The sequence below is a fragment of the Nelumbo nucifera genome, chromosome 1, assembly GCF_055504915.1.
Source record: "Nelumbo nucifera cultivar China Antique chromosome 1, China Antique-T2T, whole genome shotgun sequence".
NCBI lineage: Eukaryota > Viridiplantae > Streptophyta > Magnoliopsida > Proteales > Nelumbonaceae > Nelumbo > Nelumbo nucifera.
The window spans coordinates 138,456,263-138,468,720 of record NC_142649.1 but is presented as its reverse complement, the minus strand read 5'-3'; the positions used below and the strand labels follow the sequence as shown (position 1 = coordinate 138,468,720).

The window sequence follows — 12,458 nt, the reverse complement described above, 5'->3', positions numbered from 1 at the left end:
CTTTGGCACTGATATAATTCAAATAAGAAGTTTATGATTTAAACAGATAATCAAGTTTAATATGCGTTAGTCCGCAAAACATTGATACTCTACTATGAGGGACTTTGGTGCCATGAAGGACTTTAATGTCGTAACTGACTTTAATGACACAAGGGATTTTGAAACAGGTTTGACTCAAATAAATGATTTTTGACCGAAACTTGATGAAATAATGATCTTTAGTTGAAGCAATAATGATTTATGTATCTAGGATGCGCTATGTTGCGATGTAAATTAACAAAACATTGATATTCTACCATGAGGGACTTTGGTGTCATGAAGGACTTTAATGCCATAACAGACTTTAATCCCACGAGGGATTTTGATGCCATGAATGACTTTAAAACAAATTTGGCTTAGATGAATGATTTTTTACTAAAACTTGATGAGGTGATGATCTTTAGCTGAAACATTAATGATTTCTATATCTATCATGTGCTATGCCACAATGCAATTATCCATATAACATTGATATTCTATTGCGAGGGATTTTGGTGCCATGAATGACTTTAATGTCATAACAGATTTTAATGCCACAAGGGACTTTGAAACAAATATGATTATCATTATCAACATTGATTTCTATGCCATAGGGCGGGAAGTGATATCCTATTTGGAAGTTGGATGATATTAAAAAGCACGACATGATTAACTGAGAACAAGATTCTTTGCATAATGAAAGACATTCAAATGAAAATTTTAACTGGTTGATCAATCAAGAAAACACAGTGCATTCTTTTTCTTGTAAACAAAAATGAGGTGTAATTAAAAAAAACAAATCCAATAGAGATGATATGCAAAATTCCATATTCAAATGATTCAAAGCAATGGATACTCAAAGATAGTTGAATTGGGGAATTTCCCCGATTTGAATAAGAGATAAAAGCAACCACTCCTTCATTGGAAAGTAATGATCAACGTATTTCAAACCATAAAGACAAACATTGGGTATGCAAGGATTGCTGATCAAAGATTCACATCAATAAACATCCATCAAAAGGGGGCTGCCCTAGTTTTGGATCAAGTGAGAAGGATAACTCAAGAAGAAGATAACTGCTCAATTTTGCACAAAGAGGATTATGAATCTTTAGAATGGGTGCTGATCGCAAGTTTCAAACGAATGATGGAGCTAAATTTGCTCAAACTGGGTCGATTGGTACACTTACCACACTTCAAACGATTAATCACTTCACCTTCTTTGATATTCAGTTACTGATGTATGGCACTCTTAATGAGGAGATTCTTCTATTCTTCTCTTTTTTTCTCTTATTCTTTCCCCCTTTTTCATTCTTTTTGGCAATTCCTTCCTTAATAGCCTTCTCAGGATTGTCTAGTGCTAATTACCAGTTTTTTAAGGATTGAGAAGGACTTCTGACTAGGATGAAGCGTGGCCTAGGACAAGTTTTCTGAAACAAGGTATAAAGGCTCAAGGAACTTAAACTATAATGGGTATCAGATGCTTGAATCCATATTTCGGGCTTTACTTAAGTTTATGCTCTCGCTCTCATTTTTTTCAATTAAACACTTTCATAGTCATAAAGGAAACAAAGCTCTCTTCATATCTTTAAATACTATGGATCATGCACCCGAGTGATCAAGGAGGACTTTATAGGTGACATTAGAATAAAAACCAAGAATGGATGTCACTATGATATAATATCTTATCGATTTGATCATCATATCTACCCTAATTTATCCTTGCAACATCCTTTTGATTTGATCATCATATCCTTGCAACATCAAGAAGGGATAATAAAATGAATATAAAGAGGGTTTCATAGAAAGGGATAAAGTAATTGGCCAAAAGAGGGCCTCCCATCATTTCTCCATTAAATGTATAACCCATAGGAAAGAACTACATGTCGAGCATAATTTAAGTTCCATTGACTCAAGGGTATTTATGTCATTTAAAATCTTTAAAACCGGAATATTATGAAATTACTCAAATAAGAATAATTCTTTTTTCTTTCTTTCTCTTCTCTTTTTTTTTTCTATTTCTCTTTCTTTGTTTTTATTAGCCCTTTGGAAAGAAGCATCATGGGAATTTGATTGGTCTAATAAAGAAGAAGGTCTTATGAAATCAACTCAATGGGCTAACTAGCAGTGTTATCAATGATCAAGACATCTAGGGGAATAAACGGTCGATAATGGCCTCTAGTCCTTTCCCAGATTAATCAGCAAAGCACCAGGTTAATATGACGCTTTCATTTTATGCTAGCTCGGGCAATGATATAAAGGAGTGTATACTCCATCGCCATGACTTCAACCTTATGACTGCCATAGTTTGAGCTATCAATGATGGGCTTATCTGCAGACATAGTTGGAAATGGATATTGTTGCTTTGGACTGATAGGATTACCCTCTCCTCTCCTTAGACATTTCTATCAATGGACCTTCAATTAACAATCACTTTTCACAAAGTTATGCCCATGAGGCCTATTCATGTATTCCTCTCAAGGGAAGTGGCGGCTTTATCTCTTTCCAAGTTTGGAGAGTTCCCTCCTTATTAAAACTTATTGCTTTATTCAAAGCAAAATGGCTGAACAATAAAATGAATCAACCGAGTAAAAACTTTCATTAATACGCAATCTAAGTTGTACAATGATCAAGTTCACTTCCAAACTATTAGAAGTAAAAGTGAAAAAGAAAGGAATAATTGAAGGTCCTAATGCAACAAAACAAAACTAATGAGATTTTCTAATGGCCTCGACAAGAGACCCTTGCTCGGACTCACTACCCAATGAAGTAAAGGAAGAAGACGAGCAAGAAGAACCAGAAGACGAGGAAGAGGAGGACATCTTATTAGTTGAAATGAAGACTACATAGCGGAAAACCAAAGCACTAGCCGAGGACTACTTCTCGCCAAACTCCAAGGAGCATACTCTTCACAAATGGCAAAGTGAAAATGCTCTTCATTCCTCTTTATAGGTCAACCAACGACCTAGATCAATGACGTCAATTGAAAACCACCCTCTGACACCTTGAGAAGACGAAACGACGCCTCCGCTGCGCGTAACATCGGGGAGATGAAACGACGCACCTTCTGAGTTGTCTAGAAAGCGAAATGGGCTCCGAATTAGCTAGTTCACCTAGAAAACCGGTTTCACCTCGAGCTGCTCAACTTAGGAAAGCATAATCAACCAAAGTTAAAGTTCCTCAGCCGAAGACCATAGAGCTCTTCCACACTAAACCGCGGTCGAGCACCATACTCTTTGACTTCGGAACTAGGGGAGTGGTGTTTGGGTTATAATTGAGCTAGCTATGGGCACCAAGTGGCAGCCTCCACGACCATCTTATCTTCCAAGCCACGGCACCACGGGGAAGAGATAAGCACGACCAAGAAGAAGAGTCCTGCACGGGCAAGGAAGGTGGCCCCACCAGAGAAGAGGACTCACCCAAAGACCTTGGTGGGAAATATCATCCCGATAACCCCGGAAGTCTCATCCGAATAGGACATGGATCTTCGGCTACAAATAGGTAACCTCCGCTCAAGGTAAGGGACTTTTGAGATCTTCAAACTTTTGTTTTGCCTCTTTTGCTCGGATCAGCATTGTTCTCATCTGCACAGCCCGACCACTTACTTTTCGTTCTACTTACTTGAGCATCAGAGTGTCTATCTGGGAAACGACTCCTCATGCCTCTGATCTTCTTTCTTGGTTCTAAATCTTGATGTATAGTTTCATCATTTCACCTCGATTTCACTTATTGGTAGAATTATCTAACTAGGATCTTAGTTTAAGATACCTCAAATGGGAGAGCATCACTACGCACCAAAGGTTAAGTTAATAATAGAAGGTAATTGTGTTGTGCAAAGTAATGTTCATCTACTTCGTATAATATAATGGTGTTGTGTCGTAATCAGCTTGTTGATCAACTTGCAAATGTTTAAGGATTATTTTATCTTATTGATTCACGTTATTAGATAAAATATAGACTAAAAGGAAAAAAAAAAGAAAAGAAAAGACAAATACATAGATTCTCCTTTACCCTCACTGGCTTAACTTAGTTAAAGTTGATCAACTTGAAATAGTATGTTAGCTTGTGCTTCTGGTATCTATTTGCCTTGAATGATTAATACAATATAATTTTTATTTCTTGTATGCATTTGGCTTGACTTCAAGTCAATGACCCCACTCTCACTCTCTCTACATGTTGTGCTACCCGTGTGTGTTTCACGCCTTCTTTGACCCTGTTTGTGTCAAACTTGGTTTGATATTATCTATCATGTCTTTGTCTCGGCAGGTAACATCCTTAGAAGCGACTATATTTCACACAAATTTTTGATTTTTTTTTTCTTATTAAAACATGGTGTTGTATTTGGTGCTTTGAATTCAATTTGCTACGTGCAACTTGATCCCTTCCAATCAAGTTGAGAAAAACCTGGAAAGAAAATTTTATACTGGTATGTGGTGGAAGCAGAGAGTTATGTTAATATTGGATCCGATCCATATATGAACCTTGTTTGCGTTTAATTGTATTATATCTCATTGTATCTTGTGCAATTAGCTATCTTGTATTTTGAAAAGAAATAAAAAAAGAATAAGAATGTGAAAGACAATGAGTTTGAGAAGATGTTGTGTGTAATGTTTTTGAACCTCCCTTGATCCAGATGGTCAGACTATTGAACTCAGAAATCGTTTAGACAATTGGTTCTATTTTATCTAAAACTCAGTTCCTAATTAAAAATCGTTGAATTGATCAGTGATCCATTGATTTGGGCAGTCAAACCGTTAATCCATTGGATTCGTTCAATGATTTTAGCTTTTTATTTTTTTCTTTTTTTATTAAAACAGGCCGTCCATTCCATCAATCCAGAAATCGGTGGTCAGAACGATTCTGATTCCGGGTCAATTTTTAAAACCTTGGTTGCATTTATAATCTCTGCTACTGTAGTTAAATTCTTCTCTTTTGATACCTGTGGATGGAGGTTATAACTCAAGAACCACATAAATTTCCTTGTATTCTTTGAATACTCCATTTTTTTTCTTGATTCCTTTCTATTTAATTTTCTCTATTTTTCCATTGTGTTTGTTCGGATCCTGAATTTGTTTGTTCTGCAACACGTGCTTATTTGATGCAATTTTATCCGTTAATGGAAGAAAACATTTTAATACAGTGGCTTCGGGCCCCAATAATCCTGTCCCTTAGAAGATTCCTGAATTATTTTGGAATTTTGTCAAGACTCAAGTAATCGGCCAGCAAACCCGTGCCTGCACAGAGTCTAGAAGTTGCAGAAATAATTCTCCTTTATATTTTATTACTTTACCAATAGTAGTTATGTCTGAAATTTTAAGAGTAAGTTTATTTGAAAGAATTCCAATGATGTAGGTACCATTGGGTTTGTGCCCAAAGAGTAAATAATTAAAATTAGGAAATTTGTTTAAAATTCACTATGAGTTTTCAATATCTCTTAGACTCATCACAACTTTTCAAAATGTCTAAAACTCACCATCTCAATAAGTTTTTACTTTTTAAAACTTACTTTTCTTTAGTGCACTATTAATGCTTTTTAACAGAAGTGTCCACATCAACATAAATAACAATTTTCATGACCAGATTACCCTTGGATGGCAAGTTAGAGGAAAAAGGGTCTTTTTCAGTTTTCAATTTTCATGTTTTTTTTTTTGTATTTTTAATGTTTTGTTATAGTTTCTATTTTTTTTACATTTTTCTATTTTCTACAATCTGTAAATTTTCCTGTACATTTTGTTATTTATTTGCAATTTCTGTGTTTTTCTATAATTTTTGATGTTTTTTTCTACAATGTTTATTTTTCTGATTTTTTTTTTCAATTTTTATAGTTTCTATAATTTGAAAATAACTTTTTTGTTTGCATTTTCTATAATTTTTTATATTTTTTAAAATTTATGTGTTTTTATATATTTTATATTTGAAAATATTTTTTAATTTTTTCCTATTTTTCATGTCTAATTATTTTAGACATTTTAAAAAGTTGTGATAAGTTTAAGAGAAATAATGAAAATACAGGGTGAGTTTTAAAAATTGGGTCTCTTGGGAATCTTCTGTCTTACGTTCCTTACCGGTCTCTTTCGATGAAGATTTGACAGTCAATTTGATGCTCTGCCAAAGGGGAAAAATGCGGTGAAACATTTATAAATTTCTAAGTGACAACATTGGGCGTGCCAGTTGTGCTTGCTGGGTCCGCTTCTTAATTAATCGGCCCAGAAAAAAGGAAAAAAGGCCTCGCCTCAATAGCCTCATACCCCACCAACAAGGCTTAGGCCTTGAGTTGTATGAGGCTTACGCCTTTGGTCTTTTGGCCTCAAAACGTAAGGCTTAAGCCTTAACTATTCATCATGGTAATGTGAAATATGAAGGCCATAAGAGCAAATATAAATTTAAGAAAAAAACTTGTTTTGTATATATTAGTGTAATGAGCAAATAAATAAACATACAAATAACAAAAAACTTATATATAAAATGTGTAAGAAAATAACTTGCTTTATTATGCATGTTTTATTTTTACCCATTTGCCCATTTATCTCATACTTGGTAATTTATTTGACTATTTCTAAAGCACATGCATCATATAGATGGACATTTTTTGTTAATGCATACTAATGCAAGAAAGGAAATAGGAATGCTTTATTTTTAAAACAATGTTGGTTCATATCCCTAAATTGAAAAGTTTGATTTCTATGGTTTTGTTCTTCTAGGGGAAAAAAAACTACTTTGGTTAGATTCTAATCCAAATTGTAATGTCTCTTTGGGGTACTAATACCCCTATTTTATAATATTTTTAAAAAACTCTTTTTATTAATTATATAATATAAAACTAACCTTGTAAAATTAAGAAAAATTAAAAAAAAAGGTATGCATGGTTCAAAGTGTCGATACTCTACATCCCTTTCAGCATTTTGGGGTGCTTGGATACTTTGAACCATGAATCCATGTCTAATATATCATACAAGTCAATCCATATAAGAATCTAATTTTATGTTTTCATGTCTTTATTGTTTATGGATGATATCATTTTCTTTTTTTGCTCAAGGCTTATGCCTCAAATTGTCTTGAGGCTTACGCCACGCCCCTATGAGACACAACTGCCTCACCTCTGCCTTTAGCCTTTTAAAACCATAGGTAGAATGGGTCAGATCATGACATGTACATGTTCACACACATACACATATATGTATGTATACATGTGTATATTTTTTATAGAAGTATATATGCATGTATGTATGTATGTATAATTTTATAGATGTTTAATTTATATTTTTATCAGTTTTTAGTTTTTATTTATAAAATGTTAAAAGTTAAGATTTAAGGTTAAAAAGGATTTTTTTTTTGCAACAATAGCGGGATAAGGCATATTTGGTGCCTTAAACACATGGATCTTGAAAAGTTGCCCAAAATTAATATAAAGATATGAAAAATGATGATTCACCTTGAGGAAAAGAACAAAGGAGAGAGAGAGGAAGCTGGGTGAACCGTTGGAAGGGCTGCCTGCATACCCTTTGGTGAGGGAGTAAACCATAATTCCTAAAAGGCGGTGTGTGGGTTCCTGTGGCCACGAGCCGAGCTCTTCACGAGCTATTCAAGCTCGGCTCGGCTTGGTTTCAACCGAGCTCAAGCTTGAGCTCGAGCTCGAGCCCAGATTATAAGTTCCATTAATAAATGAGTCAAGCTCGAGCCTAATAGAGCTCGATTCGTGAGGCTCACGAGCCGGCTCGAATATATATATATATATATATATATAATTATATAAAATAATATATAATAAAAATATTATAATTCTTATTTTTTTAAATATCAAATAAAAAATATTTTATATATATAATTTTTTTTTTTAAATTGAGTTTATGAGGTTTTGATTCGAGCTGAGCTCGAGCTCAAGGTTTTAGCTCAAACCGAGCTCAAGCTCGAGCTCGAGCCTCATACTATTTGGCTCGGCTCAGCTCAAATCCACCCCTGGTTACTATTTATAATGTTGTTTTTCCTTTAATAAATCTTTTAAAATGATTTTTAGAAATGAAATTAAGTTAGCACAAGTGGGCAGCTGTCTTCCACTGATCAAATGGCTTGTTATGTTGGACCTTGTATAAGTTTCCTATCTTTCCCCTCTTTTTCCTACCTATTCTTTCGAACCAAACACAGGCCTAACGGTAAAAGGGAGGTTCAAATGTCGGTAATGTATATATCATGATTCAAGAATTATAAGTAGTAATTATTCAAGAAATTTCAATCAAGGGTCCCCACCCCGAATCCGCTGCCTTAAAACAGCAATGGACCAACTGTAACACGGTTTGGAATGGTGACACTTTATAAATTCCAGCGGCTTTGGTTTAAACCTTTGAGCTCAGAAAGTGTTGTTTTAAAGGAAGGTTTTCCAGACATGGTGAAATCTCCTTGCTGTGAGAGAATAGGATTAAAGAAGGGGACATGGACGCTTGAAGAAGATCAGAAGCTCATAGCTTACATCAAGAGATACGGACATTGGAACTGGCTTCAGCTCCCAAAATATGCAGGTACAATTTCATTTTCTTCTGTTTTTCTTGGTTGGGAAATGGGGAAGCGAGAAAAAATCTGAACTTGGGTTTACTCCGACTATCTCATTGATCTTGGATCTCTGCTTGTTCTGGGTAACTGCAACACGAAGAAATCCCTGAAAATTCTCTCAATTGGGTTATTGTGGGTAAATAGTTTTCGTAGATACACCTAAGATATGTGAATTCTGGCAAGTTATAGTTTTAATGTTATACGTTGGTGTTAAATAGTACTTGTTTGCTTGGATTAATTTTCAGGTCTCTCAAGGTGCGGGAAGAGTTGTAGACTTCGATGGATGAATTACCTTCGACCGGACATTAAACGAGGGAATTACAGCAGAGAAGAAGAAGAAGCCATCATCAACTTACATGAAAAGCTTGGGAACAAGTATGGAACAATTGCATCATATCTCATGATAAGATAAATTGCATGTAACGTTTGGATGATCAGGGCTTTGTGTCATGGTTCCGTTTGGGTGCCTGCATTTGCAGTATGAGATTTCAGTATATGGATTATTACTGAAGGCAAAATCAATCTGCCTCATTTACCCGCAGGCAGCCTTAATGGATCAACAATTAATATCCATTTTCATTTTTCTCAATGAACCGTTCAACCTATAAGTTTAATCTGCTCTTTGAATGGTTTTTATTTTCTGACACGACCCTTTACGCAAAAACCTATTGGGTTTGAAGCATGAACAAACAGACTATAAACCATTCAGCTGTAGGGTGAGGTCCCTGAATGAATTTTTATCCTCCAACAAATATAATCGATACTCTATCAAGATGAATTAATTAGCAATGCTAATAAGTGATTAACAATCTGGACTAAAACTAGCTCAAAATTTCTTAAGATCTAATTTTGTTTCCAGATGGACAGCTATCGCAGCGAGATTGCCGGGAAGAACGGACAACGAAATAAAAAACCACTGGCACACCCACCTAAAGAAACGGGTGGGACAAAACCAAATGGAGGCAAAAATTCACCCAGTGGAATTATCCTACTGTGAAGCCAACCAGAAGGCAGCTGAATTAGAAGCCAATTATGCCTCGATCCACAAGAGTCCAAAACGTCCAAAGCTAGAAACCTGCTCTAGCAATGATCGAGTTTCTCCAAAAGAGTCTTGCGAGTACGATTCCGGCCGCAATTCCAATTTTTCATTGGGAATTGGCAAGAACACGTCGAAAGAAGAGAGTGTTGGTTCGCCAAAAGCAGTTGCAGAACTTGAACTTGATGGGAGCTTTTGGGCCAAACAATTTTCAATGGCAGAGTCGTTCTATCAAGAGAGTTTTGGTACGTTTTTTGCTGGTGATGGGTTCATGTTACCAGTTTCTCCAGTGTCCTTGGAAGAAATTGTATATTCATATGGTTCGAATAGAGATGATAGGGTAGAGTTTGAGTTCAATCTTGACGAAGAATGCTTAGTTGGGCTAAGCTAGATGGCCTAAATAATATATAGGTCCATCCACATTAATTTATGCTGTTGGTAGTTTGCAACAATGTAGCAATGAAAAATATGAAAAACCAAAAAAGAATGGGCATGCATGCATGCATGTACCCATGCTAAGGTAAATGTGAGTGTTAAGATTGGATTGTATGTAATCGCCCCTCCCCCGAATCCACCTCAAACTTGATGGTAAATTACTAAAATCCTAGGAATAATCTCATTTTTTAATACTTCAAATTCTCATGATCTTATTACAAAATAATCTAAAATTTTATGCATTTTTAAATGATTGTCGTAGGATGGAGGAATTTCAGAAATTCCTTATCGCCAAGAAGAAGAAGAAGGGTTGTCCTACCCAGAACCCGTTCCATTGCCATTCCCAGTTCCCACCCACTAAGGTTTCTTTTCAGATTATCAATAAACGATTAGAAAGATTCATTTGTCATTATCATCACATATTTTTCTTTTAAATAAGTCATTATCATATCCATGGTAGTGGAATATGACAATACCTTTATTTGCTCGATACATTAATTGTTCCCATATCCACAGGTAGGTCCGGAGAATATGGAAATTAAGGTTTGAAGTCTCTTTTCAGCCTACTTCATTTTTTTTAGGTAGAAGGATGCATTCTGCTGAAGAATACGACACAAACATCACAACTGGCCATAAGATTGATGCGAAATTACGAATCACCAATGAAGAAATTGTTCCATCCATCTGGTCCACGATTTGGATGGAGGAAGGATGGAAGTCGTAAGTGAGGGAAGGGGAGGTCCCATAATTCATGATTTGATATTTATCTACTGTTAATTCTAGAATATATATGATCAGTTTGTCTTAATTTAGGAGCCTACGTATCTACTATCTGCCAACTCATCGTATATGGTTTCTGTCTGGGATGGATGAGAAGGGAAGGAGTTCAAATTTGCTGCGTATCCTCTCACACACATGCCCACTCTTAGATCGTGCGAAACTAACGGGACGGCAGTTAGCTACAAATTTCATCCAAGAATCTAAAACCAAAATATCCCGCTCATAATCTCTTATCTCTCAACCTGTCCTGTATAATCCTGAACCCTCCACCTCCTTTTTCATTCGGAGCTTGGAGAAAAATCTGGGGCCGATGACCGTTCTGGCCGACAAACACCGGAGGTACTCCCCGTCCGACAACGACGGGCTCTGTAGTTTAGTCTCGATATTCTATCAACCTAAGAAGGAAAGTGTTTTTTTTTCTTCTTTTTGATGAGAAGAATTCATGTTTTCTTCTTACTTATCAGTTATCACCGACTCAAGACAAATAATGTTTTTCCACCAAAATTTCACCTAAAGTGTCTTCTAACATCATCACCACAAGTTGGCAGGTCTCACGTTCTTTAAGTAAAACCAAGAATGGAGAATAATGATACCAGTATTTTTACTGGTATATGTAACCACACCTACCAAGCACCATGTGTCTCCTTTTTCTACTGTGTTTTCATCTAATACGCAAAACAGGGCTTTCTTTCTCAGCTCAGCTCTACTTCATTCCTTGAGAAAAAGAGCAAACATGCTATCAGTATCAGAACAAGAACAAAAAGAAACATAGAACAGATGGAATGACATTAAACTTATTCTATGAATTAATATATTCAATGATCTATATGATCACAATCCATATATAGCTCTGTTCTTCTGTTCTTTACATGTGGTATTTACATCTATAAGTATGAATATGATCTTCCCCAGAAAAAAAAAAAATTAAGTAAAACAAAATCGTCCCCCACAAACAGATACAAAAGTTCAAAAACAATACCCTTGATCAATGCGGTTTTCTGTTTCGAGTGTCACCCCTCAGCCAAACAGCAATTCTATTGATTGGAGCTTCATCGAGGTAGCTTCCTGGCCAGAACAAATCGTTCATCGATCCACCAAAATGACGTCCGAATCAGGGAGACGTGGAAGATGAGATTGGCTGTCGAATCTCCTCAAAGGTGGGGTGGCTTCCAGTTCCACCGCTTAAGCTACTATAACTAGACCACATTGCAGTCGACTTCACCTTGCCAAGCAGATATACTTCCATCCCTTCTCCTTCAGACTCCTCTGCATCTTTTGTACCCTCCAACGCCTTCACTACTTACCTCATCGTTGGACGAGCCTGGGGAAGTGCACAGCAATACCAAATGAATCACCCTCAGTTCCCTCTCAACCTCCTCATCGTCGAACCCGGCCACAGCCCTCAGCCGTTCGTCCATCGCTTTCAACAACTCTCCTCGCTCCATTAATCCCCATTCTTGTTGGATTTTCATCTTAGTAGTGATTAAATCCAATGGGGTTTGATTGATCAATCACATGAAAAACATACCTACACGTATTTGGAAAATAGTCTCTTATTAAAATCAGTTTTCAACTTGTCCCACATTGGAAAATTACTAAACTTGTTTTGAAATTTTTAAATAAGAGCTTATTTACACGTGTGCATGCG

The 12,458-nt window shown here is 36.0% G+C and overlaps 1 protein-coding gene across 1 annotated transcript; it reads left to right on the top strand.

Annotated features, from left to right (window-relative positions):
• The first annotated feature begins 8,342 nt into the window (after positions 1 to 8,342).
• Positions 8,343 to 10,208, top strand: LOC104612238 (transcription factor MYB102-like). The gene is made up of 3 exons (XM_010279587.3): positions 8,343 to 8,528; positions 8,805 to 8,934; positions 9,419 to 10,208. Exons 1-3 carry the CDS (start codon positions 8,396 to 8,398, stop codon positions 9,984 to 9,986), a joined length of 831 nt encoding a protein of 276 aa, XP_010277889.1. The 5' UTR covers positions 8,343 to 8,395; the 3' UTR covers positions 9,987 to 10,208.
• Positions 10,209 to 12,458: the final 2,250 nt, after the last annotated feature.